The sequence below is a fragment of the Scyliorhinus canicula genome, chromosome 3 (assembly GCF_902713615.1).
Source record: "Scyliorhinus canicula chromosome 3, sScyCan1.1, whole genome shotgun sequence".
Lineage (NCBI taxonomy): Eukaryota > Metazoa > Chordata > Chondrichthyes > Carcharhiniformes > Scyliorhinidae > Scyliorhinus > Scyliorhinus canicula.
The window spans coordinates 272,716,829-272,742,778 of NC_052148.1; the positions used below are offsets into that span (position 1 = coordinate 272,716,829).

Consider the following 25,950-nt stretch of genomic DNA (forward strand, 5'->3'; position numbering starts at 1 on the left):
CACTTCACACACAAGGGAGACATTATTCTCTTGGTATCCGATGTCACAGGATGGATAATGCTTATTATACAAATGCCAATCCTGAACTATCCTTACATATGAGCACTGCAAAATGGGTGTTCAAAATAAAAGGGACTGTGTTTGGTTAGATTAACGTGGGATCTGTGACACAGGAATTCCCTGCATAGTTTGAGTGTAAAATAAGAAGGGGAAAACCATTTAATACAACATCCGTAGGTGGGCCAGACAATATTCTTGCACGTGGCAACAGACAGTTCAATCAAGTTAAAACATTCTGGGAAATGATATTTAAGCGGTGTACAACTTAGGCTGCAATGGCAGCCTGGAGTTTTAGAAACGCAGACTTGTACTGTAATCCAAGGAAACTGACGCAGAAAATCTTTTTTTGAAACGGGTTAGTACCATGGCTAATTTTTAACCTTCAGATTTAGTAACTCTGAGCAAACACACCTACCCCTTCCTGTTTGAAGACAGAAATTAAATACGGTGCAAAGACATTGAGAAACTTTAATCTAAACAAGGTTAAAAACAGACAACAGGAGAACATAGAACTTCACCGACATCTGGATCAAGAACCAATACAAATGTTGAAAAGCAAATAACACTTTCTGCTACCCGAGGTTTTGGAGTGGGGGACATACAAAAAGAACACATTGCGCTTATTTACTGTCCTTTGCAACCATGTAAAATCCCAAAAGAATGACATAGAATTTGCAGGCCATTCAGCCCAACAGGTCTATACTGGTTCCAACATCTTATTCCATCACCATATAAATCTGCTATTTCTTTATCCCTCAAACGTATGGTTTGCATTAATACTCCTGAGGCAGCCAGTTCCACATTTGCACCACTCTCTGGGGAAAGAAAATGGATGCATTGTGAAAGTACAAGCAAACAAAAGCTTTATTGGAAAGGAGACTTCTCAACAGGCTGTGAAGACAGCCTGACCGTTAGAACGCCCAAAACTGCCGTGACATCATCAATGCATCCACTGATCAAAGTGATCTCATTCCAATTAGGAACAAACATGAATACACAACACATTCCTCCCCCTTTACATCAGGAGGTTACTGCAATGAAACACAATGGGCGCGATTCTCCGAGGCCGTGCCGGTTATTTTATCGCGCAACGCCGTCCCGCCATTCTCCCAACCGGTGAGAACGGCCCCGTTGAGTTCTGCACCGCACCAGCCGGAGAATCAGCAGAGACACTCACAACGGCGATTCTCCGGTACCCCCGCCATTCCCCGGCCCGGATGAGCCGAGCGGCCGCTCTGACCCGACAGGTTCCCGCCGGCGCCGTCCACACCTGGTCGCTGCAGGCGGGAACGCTGGGGGGGTGGCCTGCGATCAGGGCCCACCGATCGGCGGGCCGACCTCTCCAAAGGAGGACCTCCTTTCCTCCGCCGCCCCGCAAGATCCATCGGTCACCTTCTTGCGGGTGAATTCATTTACGCGGTGCCGGCCGCGTCAATTACGCGGTGCCAAGGCCCAGCGCGCGTAAAATAAGCAATGCCGCTCCTAGCCCCCTGGGGGCGGGAGAATAGGGGGCTGGGAGCGGGCTCCGACTCCGGAGTGAAACACTCCGGTTTTCACTCCGGCTTCGGGACTTTGTCTCCATTTCGGAGAATCGCGCCCGATGTTTCTATATTTTAAAAATAAATTTAGAGTGCCCAATTCTTTTTTCCCCCAATTAAGGGACAATTTAGCGTGGCCAATCCACCTACCCTGTACATCTTTGGGTCGCGGGGGCGAGACCCACACAGACACGGGGAGAATGTGCAAACTCCACACGGACAGTGACCCAGGGCCGGGATTGAACCTGGGACCTCGGCGCCGTGAGGCAGCAGTGCTAACCATTGCACCACCTTGCCGCCCCATGAAACACAATATAAATGTCAACAACTAAAATATACAGGGCTGGATTCTCAGTCGGCGTGATCGTCCGCTTTGCCGGCAGCGCACTCACGCCAGTGGATTTCCCAATGGCGTGGGGTGGAATGGGAAACCCCATTGGCCGGCTGCCGAGACGGAGAATCCCGCTGCAGGCGGGGCACATTGTCACTAACAGGTTGTTCAGGGTCACTAAATCTTAAAAAATCTCACCAAGTCTTTCTAATGGTCGGAGAAATGGCGGGGGGGGGGGGGGGGGGGAGTGCCGGAGAGGGGGGGAGAGTGCCGGAGAGGGGGGGAGAGTGCCGGAGAGGGGGGGAAGAGTGCCGGAGAGGGGGGGAGAGTGCCGGAGAGGGGGGGAGAGTGCCGGAGAGGGGGGACGAGTGCCGGAGAGGGGGGACAGTGCCGGAGAGGGGGGGGGGGGGGGGGGGGACCGCCATAATGGCGACCTCAGGCCATTTTGAGTGTGGGTCGACCACAATTGAAAACATTCGTCCATCGAATGGCATAATCTATATGAACCCTTTGCCAAGGCCCTTCCCATGGATGTAATGGCGCTAGTGGTGGCAGGTTTCAAATCCTTGTACAAACCAAACACATGCCCGCCTTCTCCCCGATTTCACTATCGAATCCTGGCCACCAAATAGCTTCTGGCTGTCTCCTTCATTCTTACTATCCCATAATGACCTTCATGAATTTGGTTTAGGGCACATTCTCTCAACAATGGCGGAATGATGACCCTCATTCTCCAGAGGAGGCCGCCAGCCTCAACGGATAGTTTGAGAATTTGGGTAACATGTGGCTTCAACTCCGGGTTTGCTCCCATGGTCTTGTCATGAAGCACCATGTCCAGAACTTCTGACACGAGTGGATTATTTCTGGTCCCTTCTTAACTGGTCCTGTTACTGGAGTGTTAGCGACTTCTTTGAAATAGAAAATATTACCACTCGAACTATTCATTGACGACACATTGGGGTAAAGGTGATGTAGAGAATCCATCAGCGTTACCATGGAGATTTGATTGAGGATATTTTATCGTGTATGTGCTGACAAAAGCAAAGCCCATCTCTGCATCCAGCTCGTTGCTAGAGATGGAATACTGGTGTGTGGCCCAAGTATCGTTCCCAGTGGTATATTTCTGTCCATATAGGTATTGGTACAAACATTTAATTCTGAAAATGATGGCTAGCTTTTCCTTCTCTCTCTGTGCATTTTTCATTTCTGCTTTGTTCATGGATCTTGATGCTATTTGCTTCTCTTCACCATTGGTCATTACATGGGAATCCAATACTCCCACACTTTATGGTGATGTGTCACAAGCCAATTAATGGTAGCTGCAGGACCTCGGACTTCAGTAATGCCTCCTTAGCTTGTCCGAAGACCATCTCACACTGATCCACTCAATTCCATTTTTGACACAACACATTGTGCAAAGGCTTGAGAATAATTGCGAGATTAGGGAGAAGCTCCAAAAGCCGAGTTAGGTTTTGAGGTGCAGGTGCCTCAGCTGCGGCTTTTACTTTTGAAGGCGATTTGTGCATTTCACTTTGAATCCATGACGTGTCCCAGGTAGCAAGTAGAAAATTCATTTTAAGGCGGCACAGTGGCACAGGGATTAGCACTGCTGCTTCACAGCTCCAGGGGCCCGGGTTCAATTCCGACCTTGGGCGACTGTGTGCGTTTCTTCCGGGTGCTCCAGTTTCCTCCCACAGTCCCAAAGGTGGGCAATGAGGTGGATTGGATATGCCAAATTGCCCCTAGGTGCTGCCTAGGGGCTGGTTTAGCACAGGGCTAAATCGCTGGCTTTGAAAGCAGACCAAGCAGGCCAGCAGCTCGGTTCGATTCCCGTAACAGCCTCCCCGAACAGGCGCTGGAATGTGGCGACTAGGGGTTTTTCACAGTAACTTCATTTGAAGCCTACTCGTGACAATAAGCGATTTTCATTTTTTTCAGGTGGGGTTATGGTGATAGGGTGAGGGATTGGGCCTAGGTAGGGTGCTCTTTCAGAGGGTCGGTTCAGACCTGCTTGACCGAATGGCCTCCTTCTGCATTGCAGGAATTCTATGATTTGAAGAATCCGCTCTTATCCTTCCATACTCTAGTCCGTAACCTTTTTGTCTCTGGAATGTAGCATCTAAAATTTTGAAGATGCTCTTCTTCATTTTTTCCCATAACTATTGTCTAAGTAGCCCTGGACTCCTTCTAGTCCGTTTAGAATTTGATCCATGACACAGTGCGGACATGATGCCAAATGGAAGTTATTTGTATCTGAAGAGCTATGTGTGTGTACCGATTGTCAAATATTGTGAATCTGGATCTACATTTATTTGGAGATAATGACCAGGGTCAACTTTACTGAATTCTGGTCATCAGCCAACCCAGCAAATAAATCAATTAAATGTAGAAGGCATTGCTCTGGGCACAGTACCTGATTGAGTGAATCACCACATATTCATACTGAACCATCTTTCTTCATCACGGTATTACCAGCCCAGACCACAACGGTAGCTAGGATACACAGGGTCGAAACCCCAATATTTTAATTTATTTGTAAAATTGTGCGGGAAGTATGATTCACTCCAGGGGTGTTTGCTTGAGAAATAGGGATTTGGTATTTTAAACCAAAAAAACTTCATTATTAACACAATATTAAACTCTTTAACATCACACCCAAAAATAGCTTACAATTACCCGTTAAAACAATGCTAAAATACAATGCTAAAGTACAGTAAATGTAACAGCTAAAATTGAATTACCATCTCTATTCGCAATTAAACAACAAGAAAGGAAAAAAAGTTACAGCTCTCAATCCATCCCCCATTCCACTGGCACAGAGCAATACTTGCTTCCCAGAACAGATTTGACTCATGTTAGAACCCCTCCAGACTCTAGCTGGATATCTTTAAAAAGCTGTTTTCAACTGGTTTGTTTCAGATTCTTGTCCTCAGACAAGTCTGCACTGCTTCAAATAATATTTGTCTTTTTTCTTTAAAAACTAGTGAGAGCAAAAGACTTGTGGCCTAAAAGGGTAGCCAGATTAGAACTCAATTTAAAAAGCTTTCTAAACTATCAGAATAACTTATCTCCACCCAGCAATAGCATCATCTCCCCGAGCTGAAAACACATTAATTCCTCAGGGACACACACTAGTGAAACAACATTGCATCAACCCAGACTATTTTTCCGCTGGTTAATTTAATCTCTGGCTCCTAAATGTTTCCTGGTCTTGCAAAGCAAGATTCTTTCAAAAACATGACTACCACAGTCAAACACACTCTAACCCAAATGTTAATAAGCTAAATATATCTAAAATCCTGCATTCGACACAACTATGGCTGTGACCCAATCACTTCCATTAATGGGTTCGACAATTCCTCTCTTGACCAGCCTCTCTAATTCTGCCTGAACTGTAGACCTGATGGCGTACAGCACTGTCCCAGTCTTTAGGCATCTTTCTTGGCTTTTGTCCTTATTCTTTATCTTGACTGAGGTCTCTCTTATGCCTCGCAGTGCCCCACTAAAAGACTTTAATCATGGTTAATCAGGTTAACCATCTCCCTGGCCCTATACTCATCCCTGGAGCATTTCGACAACAAGGACTCCTACACCAGACTCCTATTTATTGACTGCAGCTCCGCCTTCATCACCATAATCCCAGACAAGCTCATATCCAAACTGCCAAGGACTTGGCTCCTCCCTCTGCAACGGGATCCTCAACTTCCCTGAAACATGGACCACAATCAGAAAGGATAAACAACAACACCTCCTCCACGATAGTCCTCAAACCAAGCTCCACAAGACTGCATGCTTAGACCCCTACTATATGCCCTACACACACACACGACTGTGTGGCAAAATTTGACTCCAACTCCATCTATAGGCTTGCTGATGACTCAACTGTTGAGGGTCAGATCTCAAACAATGATAAGTCAGTGTACAGGAGGGTGATAGAGAACCTAGTGGCATAGTGTAACGACAACAATCTCTCCCTGAAAGCCAGCAAAACTAAGGAGCTGAACTTCAGGAAGTGCAGTGTCGTACACGCCCCTGTCTGTATCAACGGAGCCAAGGTGGAGATGGTTGACAGCTTCAAATTCCTAGGTGTGCACATCACCAACAATCTGTCCTGGTCCACCCACGTCGTCGCTATGACCAAGAAAGAACAACAGCGTCTATACTTCCTCAGGAAGCGAAGGAAATTCGGCACGTCCACAATGACTCATCAATTTTTACAGATGCACCATAGAAAGTTTTCTATCTGGCTGCATCACAGCCTGGTATGGCAACTGCTCGGCACAAGGCCATAAGAAACTTCAGAGAGTCGTGAACACCGCCCAGTCCATCACACGAACGTGCCTCCCATCCATTGACTGTCTACATCTCCCACTGCCTTGGGAAAGCGGGCAGCATATTTAAATACCCCTCCCACCCGGCTTACTCACTCTTCCATTGGGCAGGAGATACAAAAGTCTGGAACATGCACTAACAGATTCAAAAACAGCTCCTTCCTGCTGTTACCAGACTCCTGAAAGACCCTCTTCCAGACTGAACTGAACTCTCCACATATCGCCTTTACCGAGTAGTACTACACTCCTGTATGCTTCACCCACTGTGTTGAGTTTGCACATTCGCCCCGTGTCTGAATGGGTTTCACCCCCACAACCCAAAGATGTGCAGGGTAGGTGGATTGGCCATGCTAAATTGCCCCTTAATTGGAAAGATCAATTGGGTACACTAACTTTTTTTTTAAATACATGGAATGATCTGCCTGAACTGCACACAGAACAATACTTTTCACTGTACCTTGGTACACGTGCCAATAAATCTAAATCAGTACGTCATGTGATCGAACTCTTAAAATGACCTTGTTCCAACTACCATGTGTTCAACATATTAATAACTATCCTGTTCTTAAAGTCTCAGGTCTCCCCCACAATTGGAAATATCTTCCCAATGCCCACCTATCAAACAGCTTCATCATTTTATGCCAATTAAGTGCTTTTCAAGTGTAGTCATTTTTGCAGAGTTAGAAATGTAGCAGCTGATTAAGCTCCCACAGACACCTATGTGATAGTTGCTGGATAATTTGTGTTAGTGGGTCAGTCTGCGGGTGAATATTGACCAGGACACAGGGAGGACCCCCACTGAGCTTCTTTGCTCCAAATGGGGTCTGACCAGAGACTTATACAGCCTCAACTGTACATACCTGCTCTTGTATTCTAGCCCTGTCGTCCTTTCATTTGCCTTTATAACTGTCGACTTAACCTGCATGTTAACCTTTTTTTAAAAATATTTCATTCAAGGCATTTTCATAGAAACAAACAAACAAAAGCAGAAGAACAGCCAAACAGCATTAGAAACAACCACCCCCCGCCCCCGCTCCCTCAATACCACCCCCTTCTCCCATCTGCCTTCCACCCAGGGGCTGGTTTAGCTCACTGGGCTAAATCGCTGGCTTTTAAAGCAGACCAAGCAGGCCAGCAGCACGGTTCGATTCCCGTACCAGCCTCCCCGGACAGGCGCCAGAATGTGGCGACTAAGGGCTTTTCACAGTAACTTCATTGAAGCCTACTCGTGACAATAAGCGATTTTCATATCGCGCCGTGAGGTATTGCACATCCACCCGAGAGGGCAGACAGGTCTCGGTTTAACATCTCATCCAAAACGTCCCACCTCCAGCAATGCCACACTCCCGCAGTATTGTGCTGGGAAAATCGGCTGAGATTATTCAATTGAATCTCTGGAGTGGGTCTTCAGCCCATGACCACCTTCCACACAGAGTAAACCCAAGTCTTTGACAACTTTTATTTATTCCTGGACCTTATTTGGGAGGGAGGGGGGAATTCAAATGTTTACGCTGTCTCTCGAGAACTGAACCTGGCAGTAACATTACTTCCCCCAGCCTCAAAAACATATAGCTGACTGGGTTAATTATTCAATAGCTAGTTAATTATCAATCACGTCAATGAGTATAATTACTCTAGGCAACCAATTAGCCAGAGATTGCTGGCACTAAAAAACAGGCATGAACTGTTTGTGAGAAAATACAGAAATCTGCAGATCATCAGAAATGAGTTCTGATTCTCTACTGTTAACCTCAGCAAGACCCGACTCACATCAGGTTCTCCGTTGAACCTACTGGCGATTGTGAAATTACCAAATGCATATTCATTCTGTCTTAGCCAATTAAAAAAAGTTGGCAATTAATTTTTTGAATTTCTTTTCTGGGATGTGGGCATCGATGACCTGGGCTAGTTATTGCCCATCCCCATTGTCCTTGAACTGCATGGTTTGCTGGGCCATTTCAGAGCGCAGTTAATAGTCAACCATATTGCCGGGGGGTCTGGGGCCAGATTTCCTGCCCTGAAGGATATTAGCAAATCAGATGGGCTTCTGTGACAATCTACAATGGTTTCATGACCATCATTAGACTTTTAATTCCAGATATTTGTTGAATTCAAATTTCATCAGAGCTTCACTGTGGATCACTAATCCAGGGACAATACCACTATCTCTTCAGACATCACAAAGAGCCTTTTTAATGAGGTGATTTCAGGTCCTGACCTGCTCAGCCTTGGAAGCCCAATGGGTGGGGGAGGAGATCACAGAGTCTCACTCCAGTAGGTGGGGAATTGTTCTTGTAGCAAAGTCAGAATACTGCAGATGCTGGAAATCTGCAATATAAACAGAAAATGCTGGAAAAACTCAGCAAAGGGTAGCAGCGTCCGAGGGGAGAGAAACAGAATGTGTGACCTTTCATCAGAACCGGAAACATTAGAGATGTAGCAGGACTGGGTAGGTCTGTGATTGGGTGGATGGCAGGCGAGATCTCTCGGGTGGCATTTTCTGGTTGTTCACGCTGGTGGGACCTTACGGTCCAGCCGACGACGCACCCCCGCCCCGGGTTTGGTGGCGGTGATGGGTACACTTAACAGGAAACCCCCAGAAGAACCGAACGCCAGCAAGCCGCCCACCAGCGCTGCAGAACATGCCGCGGAGGGGGTGGAACATCCCGCCCCTAAAGTTACAAAAGGGTACTTCCAAGAGGCATTTTCTTAGGGATGCTTTTTTTTTTTTTTAAATAATTTTTATTGAAGAAATTTTTCAAAATACAAACATTTTAACCCCCCCTACATTTACATTGAAATTATAACAAAACAAAGTCAAACCCCCCTACTTAACAAAAAAAAGAAAAAAGTCCCCCCCCCCCCCCTACTCGCGCGTCCCCCTCACCCCCCCCCCCCCCCCCCCCCCCCCGCCGGCGAACCGACAGTCAGACCACCTTATCATTTCTGGCAGTGTCCTCGGGCAGGCCTTGCCCGTGCCACCACCGCTACCGTGCTTCCTTCGTCTTTGTCCCCCCCTCCCCCCCCCCTCCCTCCCCTCCCGGGTTGCTGCTGTCACGGCCTCAGTTTCTATCTCTGATTCAAGAGGTCTAGGAAAGGTTGCCATCGCCTGAGAAACCCCTGCACCGACCCTCTCAGGGCGAATTTGATCCTTTCCAATTGGATGAAGTTTGCCATGTCGTTTAACCAGGTGTTAACACTCGGAGGCCTTTCGTCCCTCCACTGAATCAAGATCCTCCTCCGAGCCACCAAGGACGCAAAGGCTAATATTCCAGCCTCCCTCGCCTCCTGTACCCCCGGTTCCACCCCAACCCCGAAGATCGCAAGTCCCCATCCTGGCTTGACCCTGGACCCCACCACTCTCGACACCGTCCCTGCCACCCCCTTCCAGAACTCCTCCAGTGCCGGACATGCCCAAAACATATGTGCATGATTCGCAGGGCTTCCCGAACATCTAATACACCTGTCTTCACCCCCGAAAAACCGACTCATCCTTGTCCCCGTCATGTGGGCTCTATGCAGTACCTTAAATTGAATGAGACTTAGTCTCGCACATGACGACGACGAGTTGACCCTCTCCAGGGCATCTGCCCATGTCCCGTCCTCTATCTGTTCCCCCAGCTCTAACTCCCACTTATCTTTCAGCTCCACTACTGGTACCTCCTCCACCTCCTGCATAATCTTATAGATGTCCGAGATCTTCCCCTCCCCGACCCAGACCCCTGATAGCACCCTATCACTCACCCCCCTGTCGGGGAGCGCGGGGAACCCCTCTACCTGTCGTCTGGCAAATGCCTTCACTTGGAGGTACCTGAACGTGTTCCCCGGGGGGAGCCCAAATTTCTCCTCCAGCTCTCCCAGGCTCGCAAACCTCCCCTCTATAAACAAGTCCCTCAGTTGTCTAATACCCGCCCTCTGCCAGCTCTGGAATCCCCCTCCTGTGTTTCCCGGCGCAAATCTGTGGTTCCCTCTTAGTGGTGCCCCTATCAGACCTCCCACTTCCCCCCTGTGTCGCCTCCACTGCCCCCAGATCTTGAGGGTGGCCGCCACCACCGGGCTCGTGGTGTACCTCGTGGGAGGGAGCGGCCATGGTGCCGTTACCAGTGCCCCTAAGCCTATGTTGCCGCAGGACGCCCTCTCCATGCGCTTCCAGGCTGCCCCCTCCCCTTCCATCATCCACTTTCGTACCATCGATGTATTTGCCGCCCAGTAATATCCTGAAAGGTTGGGTAACGCCAGCCCTCCACTATCCCTACTCCGCTCCAAAAAGACCCTTCTAACTCTCGGGGTGCCATGTGCCCACACATACCCCATGATACTACTCGTTACCTTCTTGAAAAAGGCCCTGGGGAGGAAGATGGGCAGACACTGGAACAAAAACAAGAACCTCGGGAGGACCGTCATTTTAACTGACTGCACCCTCCCTGCCAGCGACAGCGGCACCATGTCCCACCTCTTAAACTCCTCCTCCATCTGTTCCACCAGTCTGGAAAAGTTCAACTTGTGGAGGGTCCCCCAGTTCTTTGCCACCTGCACCCCCAAATACCTAAAACTTTTAACTGCTCTTTTGAAGGGGAGCCTCCCAATTCCCTCCCCTTGGTCTCCCAGGTGTATTACAAAGACCTCACTTTTCCCCAGATTTAATTTATACCCCGAAAAGTCCCCGAACTCCGCTAGTATCCCCATTACCTCCGGCATTCCCCCCTCCGGGTCTGCCACATACAACAACAAATCATCCGCATAGAGCGAGACCCGATGTTCCTCCCCTCCCCTTGTCAGTCCTCTCCACCCCCCTGAACCCCTCAGTGCCATCGCCAACGGCTCAATCGCTAATGCAAAGAGTAAGGGGGATAGGGGACATCCCTGCCTAGTACCTCGATGGAGCCCAAAATATTCTGACCTCCTCCCGTTTGTTACCACACTTGCCATCGGAGCTGAATAGAGCAGTTTTACCCACTTGATAAATCCCTCCCCAAACCCAAACCTTTCCAACGTCTCCCACAAGTATTCCCACTCCACCCTGTCAAATGCCTTCTCCGCGTCCAACGCTACCACTATCTCCGCCTCCCCTTCCACTGCTGGCATCATAATCACATTTAACAATCTCCGGACATTTGTGTTAAGTTGGCGTCCCTTCACGAACCCCGTCTGGTCTTCATGGTTAGGGATGCTTTTTAAATATGTCAGTCACCTTGGCCACTGCTATCAGGAGACCATGATTCTCAAGACTGCAAAGTTGTTTCAGCTTTTAGAAAATAACAGTTTGTGATATGGTATATGAAAAGTTTAAGAATGAGTGGCAAAATTAGCAGAACAGGTGAATGTGAATAAACATCTTAGTGGAAAGTTCCATTTAGCAGGGGGAACAGCCATAGCTCCAAGCCTGAACTAATAGGCACCTATTCATGAAATAAAGAACTGTATTCCTTTTACTTTTTTACTTCTAAACCCCAACAGTACATGAAGGCAAAGTATAACATGAGAATTCTGATGATTGGTTGAATGCAGAGTAACACAAAGTTTACTGTATATGAACGTTTACTCATGTACTCTCTCCAACACTGGTGCACAGCAGCAACAGTGTGTACCGTCTACAAGATGGAAAGCAGCAACTTGCCAAGGCGCCTTAGACAACACTTCTAAAATCGGTGACCACCTAGAAGGTCAAGGACAACAGATGCTTGGGAACATCGTCATCTGCAGGTTTTACCCCGAGCCACACATCATCTTGACTTGGAACTATATTGGCTGTTCCCTCACTATCGCTGGGTCACAATCCTGCAACTCCCTTCCTAACAGCACTGTGGGTGTACCTACACCTCAGGGACTGCAGCGGTTCAAGAAGACAGCTCACCACCACCTTCTCAAGGGTAATTAGGAGTGGGTAATAAATGCTGGCCCCAAAACAACGAAAACGGTAAAAGTGAGGCATTGCTTAACCGGTAGGTCAGTGAGGGTGTGGTGGACAGGATTTTGTTGAAATTAGGAATAACGGTAAGAGTATTGGGGGAGCTCAAATAACAACCAACACTTTTTGGCTTCAAGCTCGTTTATGTCAAAATCATAAATTTAAATGGAATTATCACTCGGGAGAGGGTGTACAGTATTAAACAAAAGGTCTCTGCTTCAACTAAATTTTGCATTGGAGTCAAGACGAAAGACAGGTAAGCAGGTAAGGCAGATGAACTTAGGGCTTGGATCAGTACCTGGGAATATGATGTTATTGGTATTACTGAGACTTGGTTGAGGGAAGGGCAGGACTGGCAACTAAATATCCCAGGGTATAGATGCTTCAGGAGGGATAGAGAGGGAGGTAGAAGGGGTGGAGGAGTTGCATTACTCGTCAGAGATGATATCACAGCTGTGATTAAGGAGGGCACGATGGAGGATTCGAGCACTGAGGCAATATGGATAGAGCTAAGAAATAGGAAGGGTGCAGCAACATTGTTGGGACTTTACTACAGGCCTCCCAAAAGCGAGCATGAAGTAGAGGTACAAATATGCAGACAGATTATAGAAAAATGTAGGAGCAATAGGGTGGTTGTGATGGGAGATTTTAACTTCCCCAACATTGAATGGGATTCGTGTAGTGTTGGAGGCGTAGATGGAGCAGAGTTTGTAAGGAGCATCCAGGAGAGTTTGTTTAGAGCAGTATGTAAATAGTCCAACTCGGGAAGGGGCCATACTGGACCTGGTATTGGGGAATGATCCCGGCCAGGTGGTTGATGTTTCAGTCAGTGATTACTTTGGGAATAGCGATCACAATTCCGTAAGTTTTAGAATACTCATGGACAAGGACAGGAGGGGTCCGAAAGGAAGAGTACTAAATTGGGGAAAGGCAGAGTATAACAAAATTCGGCAGGAGCTAGGGAATGTGGATTGGGAGCAGCTGTTTAAGGGTAAATCCACATTTAAAATGTGGGAGTCTTTTAAGGAAAGGTTGATTAGAGTGCAGGACAGACATGTTCCTGTGAAAATGAAAGATAGAAATGGCAAGATTAGGGAACCATGGATGACGGGTGGAATTGTGAGACTAGCTAAGATGAAAAAGGAAGCATACATAGGATCGAGGCAACTCAAAACTGATGAAGCTTTGGAGGAATATCGGGAAAGTAGGACGAATCTCAAACGCGCAATAAAGAGGACTAAAAGGGGTCATGAAATATCTTTGGCTAACAGGGTTAAGGAAAATCCCAAAGCATTTTATTCATATGCAAGGAACAAGAGGGTAACTAGAGAAAGGATTGGCCCACTTAAAGACAAAAGAGGAAATTTTGCGTGGACTCAGAGGAAATGGGTGAGATTCTTAATGAGTACTTTGCATCGGTATTCACAAAGGAGAGGGACAAGACGGATGTTGAGGCTAGGGATGGATGTTTAAATACTCTCTGTCAAGTTGTCATACGGAAGGGGGAAGTTTTGGGTATTCTAAAAGACATTAAGGTGGACACGTCCCCAGGACCGGATGGGATCTATCCCAGGTTACTGAGGGAAGCGAGGGTCGAAATAGCTGGGGCCTTAACAGATATCTTTGCAGCATCCTTGAGCACGGGTGAGGTCCCGGAGGACTGGAGAATTGCTAATGTTGTCCCTTTGTTTAAGAAGGGTAGCAGGGATAATCCAGGGAATTATAGACCTGCGAGCTTGACGTCAGTGGTAGGCAAACTGTTGGAGAAGATACTGAGGGATAGGATCTATTCACATCTGGAAGAAAATAGACTTATCAGTGATAGGCAGCATGGTTTTGTGCAGGGAAGGTCATGTCTTACAAACCTAATAGAATTCTTTGAGGAAGTGACAAAGTTAATTGATGAGGGAAGGACTGTAGATGTCGTATACATGGACTTCAGTAAGGCGTTTGAGAAGGTTTCCCATGGCAGGTTGATGGAAAAAGTGAAGTCGTATGGGGTTCAGGGTATACTAGCTAGATGGATAAAGATGGCTGGGCAACAGGAGACAGAGAGTAGTGGTGGAAGGGAGTGTCTCAAAATGGAGAAGGGTGACTAGTGGTGTTCCACAGGGATCCGTGCTCGGACCACTGTTGTTTGTGATCTACATAAATGACCTGGAGGAAGGTATAGGTGGTCTGATTAGCAAGTTTGCAGATGATACTAAGATTGGTGGAGTTGCAGATAGCGAGGAGGACTGTCAGAGAATACAACAAAAATATAGATAGATTAGAGAGTTGGGCAGAGAAATGGCAGATGGAGTTCAATCTAGGCAAATGCGAGGTGATGCATTTTGGAAGATCAAATTGAAGAGCGGACTATATGGTCAATGGAAGGGTCTTGTGGAAAATTGATGTGCAGAGAGATCTGGGAGTTCAGGTCCATTGTACCCTGAAGGTGGCAACGCAGGTTGATAGAGTGGTCAAGAAGGCATACAGCATGCTTACCTTCATCGGACGGGGTATTTGAGTACAAGAGTTGGCAGGTCATGTTACAGTTGTATAGGACTTTGGTTCGGCCACATTTGGAATACTGCGTGCAGTTCTGGTCGCCACATTACCAGAATGATGTGGATGCCTTGGAGAGGGTGCAGAGGAGGTTCACCAGGATGTTGCCTGGTATGGAAGGTGCTAGCTATGAAGAAAGGTTGAGTAGATTAGGATTGTTTTCGTTGGAAAGACAGAGGTTGAGGGGGGACCTGATTGAGGTCTACAAAATTATGAGAGGTATGGACAGGGTGGACAGCAACAAGCTTTTCCCAAGAGTGGGGGTGTCAGTTACAAGGGGTCACGATTTCAAGGTGAGAGGGGGAAAGTTTAAGGGAGATGTGCGTGGAAAGTTTTTTACGCCGAGGGTGGTGGGTGCCTGGAACGCTTTACCAGCGGAGGTGGTGGAGGCGGGCACGATAGCATCATTTAAGAAGCATCTAGACAGGTATATGAATGGGCGGGAACAGAGGGAAGTAGACCTTGGAAAATAGGCAACAGGTTTAGATAAAGGATCTGGATCGGCGCAGGCTGGGAGGGCCGAAGGGCCTGTTCCTGTGCTGTAATTTTCTTTGTCATCAGAATTAACCTCCATATCAGAGTTTAGAGGAGAAAGTAAGTAATTCAGTCACAACTCATTCTACAACCGCCCAGACAAGAGCACAACAAAGGTGATGACTGACTGACCTTTGAAGTGACCCAGAAAGTCACTCTTTTCAGATCACACTGCTGTAAAGAATAAAAATAAAATGATGCATTTACAGGAAAGTTAAATAAATACATGAGGGAGGACTGTGGGTTACACTGACAGAGACTGATGAAGTAAAGCAAGAGAATGATAGAATCCTTATAATGCAGAAGGAGGCCATTTGGCCCATCGGGTCTGCACCAACATTCATAGTCACAGAGGTTTACAACATGAAAACAGGCCCTTCGGCCCAACTTGTCCATGCCGCCCAGGTTTTACCACTGAACTAATCCCATTTGCCCGCATTTGGCCCATTTCCCTCCATACCCAGTTTTCCCATATAACTGTCTAAATGCTTTTTAAAAGACAAATTTGTACCCGCCTCTACTACTGCCTCTGGCAGCTCGTTCCAGACACTCCCCACCCTCTGTGTGAAAACATTGCCCCTCTGGACCCTTTTGTATCTCTCCCCTCTCACCTTAAACCTTTGCCCTCTAGTTCCAGACTACCCTACCTTTGGGAAAAGATGTTGACTATCTACCTTATCTATGCCCCTCATTATTTTATAGACCTCTATAAGGTCACCCCTAAGCCTCCTACTCTCCAGGGAAAAAATTCCCAGCCTATCCAGCCTCTCCTTATAACTCAAACCATCAAACCCCTGTAGCATCCTAGTAAATCTTTTCTGCAGCTCCTTCTAGTTTAATAATATCCTTTCTATAATAGGGTAACCAGAACTGTACACAGTGTTCCAAGTGTGGCCTTACTGATATCTTGTACAACTTCAGCAAGACGTCGCTACTCCTGTATTCAATGTCCTGACCAACAAAACTAACCGTGTCGAATGCCTTCTTCACCACCCTGTCCACCTGCGACTCCACCTTCAAGGAGATATGAACCTGTACTCCTAGATCTTTGTTCTGTAACTCTCCCCAACACCCTACCATTAACTGAGTAGGTCCTGCCCTGATTTGATCGACCAAAATGCATCACCTCAGATTTATCCAAATTAAACTCCATCTGCCATTGAGCAGCCTACTGGCCGAATTGGTCAAGATACAATTACAATCCTGGATAATCTTCTTCACCGTCCACTGTGCCACCAATCTTAATGTCATCTGCAAACTTACAACCATGCCTCCTAAATTTTTCATCCAAATCATTAAAATAAATAACAAATAACAGTTATTTGTAATAATCTGCCTTTCTATTTTTGCTACCAAAGCGGATAACCTCACATTTATCCACATTTTTCTGCATCTACCATGCATGTGCCCATTCACTGAGCCTGTCCAAATCCCGCTGAAACATCTCTGCATCCTCCTCACAGCTCACCCTCCCACCCAACTTTGGATCATCTGCAAATTTGGAAATAATACATTTAGTTTCCTTGTCCAAATCATTAATATATAATGTGAGCAGTTGAGGTCCTGGTACCCCACTAGTCAATGCCTGCCAATCAGAAAATAATTTATTCCAACTTTTTGCTTCCCGTCTGTAAACCAGCTTTCTATCCATCTCAAGACCCTACCTATAATCCCATCCACTTTAACTTTATACAGCAATCTGCTCTGTGAGACCTTCTCGAAAAGTTTCTGAAAGTCTAAATAAACCACATCCACCGTCTCCCTGGTCAACTCTGGTCTATAATTGCCTGTTTTCTCTCTACCTCGCTTTTTGAATCGCGGAGGTTACAGTAGTTACCCTCCAACCTGTAGGAACCATTCCAGAGTCCAAAGAATTGTGGAAAATGGCCACCAATGGATCTACTATTTCTCGGGCTACAAGGACTCTGGGGTGAAATTTATCCTGCCCTGGAGATTTATCCACCTTCAATCCCATTTCCCCCAAATAATTTCTTTACTAGTACTAATTTCCTTCAGCTCCTGACTAAAACATGTGTTTCTCAGAACTTCAGCATTTTTCAGGTCTTTCTTTGGGAAGAAGGAAGCCAAGTTCGAATTTAGTTCCTCAGCCATTTCTTTGTTCCCCGTAATGAATTCCCCCGTTTCTGACTGTAAGGGGCGACATTCGTTTTATCAATCTTTTTCTCTTTGCATATTTATAGAAACTTTTATAGACAGTTACAGGCATAAGCTCGCTACTTTTGTAATCAATTTCTCTCAATAAATAGAATATTTGATTCGCTTTCCCAATTACATGCTGTACCTCCATACTAACCTGTTGTGAATCAAGGCATGTACAGACTGCTTGACCCTGTACAGCCTGCCCCATTAAAACATGTACCATTTGCAAAGCTGCCCAACAGGCTAGACATACAACAGCCCAACTTAGTTATGCTAACAATCAGACCCATCAGCCAACACGCAAAACTCCTTCATCACTATCCCGAGGTAAAGACTGGCCCATTCAGAAGTGTGGCACAGTGGGAGATAGTCAGGAGGAAGTGGCCTGGGAGTCCTTAACATTGACTCTGGACCCCGTGACGTTTCATGGCATCAGATCAGCAATGAAACCTCCTGTTAATTCCCACCTACCACCTTCTCTCAACTGATGAATCAGCACTCCGCCATGTTGAACACCACTTGGAAGGAGTACTGGGTGTAGCAAAGGAACAGAACGTTCTCTGTATCAGACTTTGGAGACCAGTACCTAGAGTGGCGAGGCAGCAGGACATTTGGCTGAGCTGGCCAGTGTTCTGAAGGACATACCTACCAGCTGGGTCCGTGGCAGGTAGTGAGAGAACCAGCAAGAGGGAAAAACCTACTTTTCTTCATTCAAGAGAATCTACCCATCACATGATCTACCTTAACAGTATCGGGAGGAGCGACAACTGCACACAGTCCATAGAGAGACAAGTCCTGTCTTCACATTGAGGATACCCTCCATGTGTTGTGTGGCACTACCACCGTGCTTAGATAGATAGAGAAATACAGCACAGAACAGGCCCTTCGGCCCACGATGTTGTGCCGAACTTTTGTCCTAGGCTAATCATAGAATTTTGGACACTAAGGGCAATTTTTCATGGCCAATCCACCCAACCTGCACATCTTTGGACTGTGGGAGGAAACCGGAGTACCCGGAGGAAACCCACGCAGTCACGGGGAGGATGTGCAGACTCCACACAGACAATGACCCAAGCCGGAATCGAACTTGGGACCCTGGAGCTGTGAAGCAATTGTGCTATCCACAATGCTACCATGCTGCCCTTAAGAAGTTAATCTACACTCCATTATTCTACCCTAATCCATGTACCTATCCAATAGCCGCTTGAAGGTCCCCAACGTTTCCGACTCAACTACTTCCACAGGCAGTGCATTCCATGCCCCCACTACTCTCTGGGTAAAGAACCTACCTCTGACATCCCCCTATATCTTCCACCATTTATCTTAAATTTATGTCCCCTTGTAATGGTTTGTTGCACCCGGGGAAAAAGTCTCTGACTGTCTACTCTATCTATTCCCCTGATCATCTTATAAACCTCTATCAAGTCTCCCCTCATCCTTCTCCGTTCCAATGAGAAAAGGCCTAGCACCCTCAACCTTTCCTCATATGACCTACTCTCCTTCCAGGCAACATCCTGGTAAATCTCCTTTGCACCTTTTCCAAAGCTTCCACATCCTTCCTAAAATGAGGCGACCAGAACTGCACACAGTACTCCAAATGTGGCCTGACCAAGGTTTTGTACAGCTGCATCATCACCTCACGGCTCTTAAATTCAATCCCTCTGCTAATGAACGCTAGCACACCATAGGCCTTCTTCACAGCTCTATCCACTTGAGTGGCAACTTTCAAAGATCTATGAATATAGACCCCAAGATCTCTCTGCTCCTCCACATTGCCAAGAACCCTACCGTTAACCCTGTATTCCGCATTTATATTTGTCCTTCCAAAATGGACAACCTCACACTTGTCAGGGTTAAACTCCATCTGCCACTTCTCAGCCCAGCTCTGCATCCTATCTATGTCTCTTTGAAGCCGACAACAGCCCTCCTCACTATCCACAATGCTACCAATCTTCGTATCATCTGCAAATTTACTGACCCACCCTTCAACTCCCTCATCCAAGTCGTTAATGAAAATCACAAACAGCAGAGGACCCAGAACTGATCCCTGCGGTACGCCACTGATAACTGGGCTCCAGGCTGAATATTTGCCATCCACCACCACTCTCTGTCTTCTATCGGTTAGCCAGTTTGTTATCCAACTGGCCAAATTTCCCACTATCCCATGCCTCCTTACTTTCTGCACAAGCCTACAATGGGGAACCTTATCAAATGCCTTACTAAAATCCATGTACACTACATCCACTGCTTTACCTTCATCCACATGCTTGGTCACCTCCTCAAATAAGTCAATAAGACTTGCAAGGCAAGACCTACCCCTCACAAATCCGTGCTGACTATCCCTAATCAAGCAGTGTCTTTCCAGATGCTCAGAAATCCTATCCCTCAGTACCCTTTCCATTACTTTGCCTACCACCGAAGAAAGACTAACTGGCCTGTAATTCCCAGGGTTATCCCTATTCCCTTTTTTGAACAGGGGCACGACATTCGCCATTCACCAATCCCCTGGTACCACCCCTGTTGACAGCGAGGACGAAAAGATCATTGCCAACGGCTCTGCAATTTCATTTCTTGCTTCCAATAGAATCCTTGGATATATCCCGTCAGGCCCGGGGGACTTGTCTATCCTCAAGTTTTTCAAAATGCGCAAGTGGGATAGATTTTGAACAGGTCTACCGACCCAACATCGGGCATCATTGAGATGCTGTGGGCCATCAGCAGCAGCAGAATTGTATGCAACCACAATCTGTAACCTCATGTATCATCCGATCCCTCACCCCACAGCTATAACACAGGGTCACACATACTAAACACAGCTATAACACAGGGTCACACATACTAAACACAGCTATAACACAGGGTCACACATACTAAACACAGCTATAACACAGGGTCACACATACTAAACACAGCTATAACACAGGGTCACACATACTAAACACAGCTATAACACAGGGTCACACATACTAAACACAGCTATAACACAGGGTCACACATACTAAACACAGCTATAACACAGGGTCACACATACTAAACACAGCTATAACACAGGATCACACATACTAAACACAGCTATAACACAGGGTCACACATACTAAACACAGCTATAACACAGGATCACACATACTAAACACAGCTATAACACAGGGTCACACATACTAAACACAGCTATAACACAGGGTCACACATACTAAACACAGCTATAACACAGGGTCACACATACTAAACACAGCTATAACACAGGGTCACACATACTAAACACAGCTATAACACAGGGTCACACATACTAAACACAGCTATAACACAGGATCACACATACTAAACAATGGAAGCAGTCCTGCTTATAGGCAGAACAAAGCCATCCCACAACCAATAAATCTGCAGTTTTGCCGAATCCAGCCTTGGATGGTGGTGAACAATTAAACTAATGCGTGGAGGAGGCTTCCAAAATATTCCCTGCCCTCAATGATGGGGGAGCTCAGCACATCAGTGCAGATGTGCAAGGAGCCATTTTAAGTCGGAAGTGCTGAGTGAATGATCCATCTCCGCCTCATCTGGAAGCCCCAGTATGTCAGTCTTCGGCCAACATGATTCTTATACCTATGGCCGGCATGGTGGCACAGTGGTTAGCACTGCTGCCTCACTGCACCAGGGACCCGGGTTCCATTCTGACCTCGGGTGACTGTGTGGAGTTTGCACTTTCTCCCCGTGTCTACGTGGGTTTCCTCCGGGTGCTCCGGTTTCCTCCCACAGTCCAAAGATGTGCAGGTTAGGTGGATTGGCCAAGTTAAATTACTGTCCAAAAAAGGTTAGGTGGGGTTACAGGAAGTTGGGCCTAGGTAGGGGGTGCTCTTTCAGAGGGTCGGTGCGGACTCGATGGGGCGAATGGCCTCCTTCTGCACTGTAGGGATTCTATGATTCACCCCACAAGGTATCAAGAAACGGCTGAAGGCACTGGACCCTGGCAATATTCCAGGAATAGTACTTAACACTTGTGCTCCAGAACTTGCCGCACCTTTAGCCAAGCTGTTCCCGTACAGACATGACAAGGACGTCAATTTGGCAATGTGGAAAATTACCCAGCTGTAACCTGTCAACACAAAGCAGGCCAAATCCAGGCCAGCCAATTACTTCCCATCAGTCTACTCTCGATCACCAGCAAAATGAGACATGGTGTTGTGGACGTGAGCTGCGCTATCAGATAGGCTGTTGGGCGAGATGTTCAGAGGAGCAGACTAGGTGCCTGTGTGAGTGGACCAAAAAATCTAAACACAGTTTCGAAAAAAGAGTAACCAAGTTCTCCTGATTAATATTCATGTCTGAAACAACATCACTAAAAACAGGTGGTCTGGTTAATGGGATCTTGCTCTGTCAAAATTGGCTGCTGTGTTTCCTGCATTATAACAGCGACTGCACTTTCAAAACTTACCGAATTGGCCGTGACGTGCTCCGGGAGGTCCTGGAAGGACTCAGTAAACATAAATCTATCTTTTATTGTTCACTCATAGCAACAGCTGGTCCAATCACTGGCCATCGTTGGGAGAGAAGTTCCCTTTGCAAATTGTTTTAAACCTCAAACCTGTTGTCAATAATTAGCACTTGTCACGACCACCACACATCTCTTTACAACCAATTAAGTCATTTTGGGAGTGTAGCCGCTGTTGTGAGGGAGGAAACACAGCTGACAGTGTGAGCACAGCAAGATTCCACAAACAGCAATGTGATAATGACCCAGATTGTGGTGTTGATTGAGAGACAAACATCAGTGAGGACACCAGGGAAAACTCACCTGCTCTTCCACACATGCCATGGGATATTATACACCCACCTGGGGGAGGGAAGACAGCCTGGATTGAACATATCACCTCAACAGTGCGGCACTCCCTCAGTACTGACCCTCTGACAGTGCGGCACTCCCTCAGTACTGAACCTCTGACAGTGCGGCACTCCCTCAGTACTGACCCTCTGACAGTGCGGCACTCCCTCAGTACTGACCCTCTGACAGTGCAGCACTCCCTCAGTACTGACCCTCTGACAGTGCGGCACTCCCTCAGTACTGACCCTCTGACAGTGCGGCACTCCCTCAGTACTGACCCTCTGACAGTGCGGCACTCCCTCAGTACTGACCCTCAATGCGGCACTCCCTCTGTACTGACCCTCTGACAGTGCGGCACTCCCTCAGTACTGACCCTCTGACAGTGCAGCTCTCCCTCAGTACTGACCCTCTGACAGTGCAGCACTCCCTCAGTACTGACCATCTGACAGTGCGGCACTCCCTCAGTACTGACCCTCTGACAGTGCAGCACTCCCTCAGTACTGACCCTCTGACAGTGCGGCACTCCCTCAGTACTGACCCTCTGACAGTGCAGCACTCCCTCAGTACTGACCCTCTGACAGTGCGGCACTCCCTCAGTACTGACCCTCTGACAGTGCAGCACTCCCTCAGTACTGACCCTCTGACAGTGCAGCACTCCCTCAGTACTGACCCTCTGACAGTGCGGCACTCCCTCAGTACTGACCCACCACAGTGCGGCACTCCCTCAGTACTGACCCTCTGACAGTGCGGCACTCCCTCAGTACTGACCCTCTGACAGTGCGGCACTCCCTCAGTACTGACCCTCTGACAGTGCGGCACTCCCTCAGTACTGACCCTCTGACAGTGCAGCACTCCCTCAGTACTGACCCTCTGACAGTGCGGCACTCCCTCAGTACTGACCCTCCCACAGTGCGGCACTCCCTCAGTACTGACCCTCCCACAGTGCGGCACTCCCTCAGTACTGACCCTCTGACAGTGCGGCACTCCCTCAGTACTGACCCTCTGACAGTGCAGCACTCCCTCAGTACTGACCCTCTGACAGTGCGGCACTCCCTCAGTACTGGAATGTGCTCAAATCCAGAATCCAGTGACTCAGAGACAAGTGTTTCACGAAAGCGACAAGTGACACAGGAAAGTGAAACATTAACGAACCTGCGTTGCTGGGTGCAGAGTGGGTCTCAGCCTGTCTCTCTCACACACACAGATGGGTCCTGCCCCAACCTGTCGCTGTCAGGAGGGGAAATATCTGGCACCGGGGTGAAGGTTACATTTCAGAATCAGGTGTTGTTGCCAACAGAGAAACAACTGCAGCCCTCAGACAACTGTCTGCTCTCCCCAACACACACACACACAGGGAGCAAACAGCAAAGTTTGCAGCCAGCAGCTTCCTCTGGGCTGTTCCTGCCTCGGGATTGAGGCAGATTGCGGAGTGCCTTTAATCCCAGCTCCCAGCTCCAGCCCCACTCACCTGTTGCCAGCAACACTGTCAATGTGCAGCTCCACATGGTGCCAGCAGCAGCAAGAGCCTCTGTCTGCAGCTCCTCACCTGCCCCAGGTACTGAGCTCAGGTCCAGCAGCACCTCCTCCCCGGTCTCAGCACTTTCCTGCCGTCAGCCTTCACAGGGGAACTCTGCAAACAACCTCCCTCCAGTCCCTTCACTCAGACACACCTTCCATGTCTCTCTCTCTCGCTACACCATTACTCCTTCTCACTCCATGCCAAACAACCGACTGACTGGGCGCATGCGTCAATGACCTTAATTTGCAGAATGAGCTGTTGCAAAATGCTATCCCTTTCGTATATAAATAAATAAATAGGTTCTTGCCAGAGCAATGCCGACTGCTGCAAATTCCAATAGCTGGTAGTGTCACTGTGTAATGTTACAGAGATCCCCCCTCCTGTATGTTGCTAGGTAACTAGCAATGTATCAGCACTTCATGCTTTCCCAGTGAGTGACTGAGTTATTTGCCCTCCCTTAGAAGGCAGAGAGCAGGAATCTTGCCAGGCGACAAACCTGTCAGGAAGGAAACTGGTCAAGGAATGCCAAATCAAAAATACCCCATCAAATGTTGGCACCTGAAGTAAGTCAGTTATTAGAAGCTGCTGACATCTGAAACAGGTGGAAAGGCAACTTTGCTTTCACTCATTCATTGAAAATAACTTCTGTCCATCCAGGTTTAAAAGGGAACTCCAAATATCAGAGGCACAGAACTGGTGTTGTACCTGCAGAGAATTCAAACTCCCAAAGGAAATACGGACGTTAAAAATGATGAATTCTGGCTGCTTAAAAACACATTTTCCCATTTTTGCAATTAGTAATTTTTTTGTGCAGGATTTTCACCAGACTTTCAATGGAGGAATGCTATTCCAATACATCTCTCGGGAAACTGTAGAATTGAGAGCGATGTTGGGTTTTAACCCCGCCTAAATTGACTTTCTACTGAAGCCAGTATTGACTGGGTCCAAAGCTGATGTTTCTTCTTGTGATTAATGATGCTCAATGTTGGAACACTAGGAACATAGGAATTAGGAGCAGAGGTCGGCAATTCAGCCCCTCGAGCCTGCTCCGTCATTCAATCGGATCTTGACTGATATCTTCCTGGTCTTAAATCCACATTCCTACCTGTTCTCCAGATCCCTTTAACCCGTTTTTAAAATTCAGAAATACATTTATCTCCTTCTTGAAACCATTTTGTGATTCAGATTCCACCGCACTTCCGGCAGCGAGTTCCACAAATACAACACCCTCTGCGAGAAGTAGTTCCTCCTCATCTCAGTCCTAAATCTACCACCTCTCAAGATGACCTCTGGTTCTAGATTGCCCCACAAGGGGGAACATTTGGTCTACGTTTACTTTACCAATCCCATTTAGTATTTTATACACCTCGATCAGATCCCCTCTCATCCTTCTAAACTCCAGCGAGTATAAACCCAAACTGTTTAATCTCTCCTCGAACGTCAACCCTTTCATCCCCGGAATCAATCTGGTGAGCTTCCTCTGAACTGTCTCCAACGCCACCACATCCTTCCTCAAATAAGGGACCAAAACTGGGCACAATACTCCAGATGTGGTCTCACCGACACCCTATACAATTGCAACAACATTTCTCTACTTTTACACTCCAGTCCTTTTGCAATAAACGCTAACATTCCATTTGTCTGTTTAATTACACGCTGTACCTGCAAACCGGCTTCCTGCGATTCATGAACAAAGACACCCAGATCCCTCTGCCCAGACGCAACTTGAATCTGCTTTCCATTCGGGTAATAATTTGCCTTTCTATTTTATCGGCCAAAATGGATGACCTCACACTTATCCACATTAAACTCCATCTGTCAAATTTTGGCCCAATCTCCTAGCCTATCTATATATGTCTGTAAAATCTGTATCTCCTCTTCACTGCCTGCTTTCCCACCTATTTGAGTATCATCCACAAATGTTGCTGTTACACTCTTTCCCTGCTTGCAGATCATTTATATAAATTGTAAACAGTTGAGGTCCGAGGACTGACCCCTGCGGCTCCCTGCTGGTTACAGTTCACCAACCAGAGAAGGACCCATTTATCCCGATCCTCTACTTTCTGCCTATCAACCAATCCTCAATCCAATCTAGTACTCTACCCGCAATCCCCTGCAATCTCACCTTCTGGATCAGTCTTTTATGCAGCACCTTGTCAAACACCTTCTGGAAGTCTAGATATACCACATCCACAGGTTCCCCATT

The 25,950-nt window shown here is 47.2% G+C and overlaps 1 protein-coding gene across 3 annotated transcripts in view; it reads right to left on the reverse strand.

Moving 5' to 3' along the window:
- Positions 1–23,941, reverse strand: part of LOC119963548 (probetacellulin-like) — a 72,256-nt gene extending 48,315 nt beyond the window's left edge. For all 3 annotated transcript variants that reach the window (XR_005460121.1, XM_038792846.1, XM_038792845.1), the window contains exon 1: positions 23,694–23,941. Coding sequence is in view for 2 of the 3 variants with exons in the window: in XM_038792846.1 (XP_038648774.1) it covers positions 23,694–23,730 (37 nt within the window). In the remaining variant the exon portion in view is untranslated. The remainder of the gene's footprint in view (positions 1–23,693) is intronic.
- Positions 23,942–25,950: the final 2,009 nt, after the last annotated feature.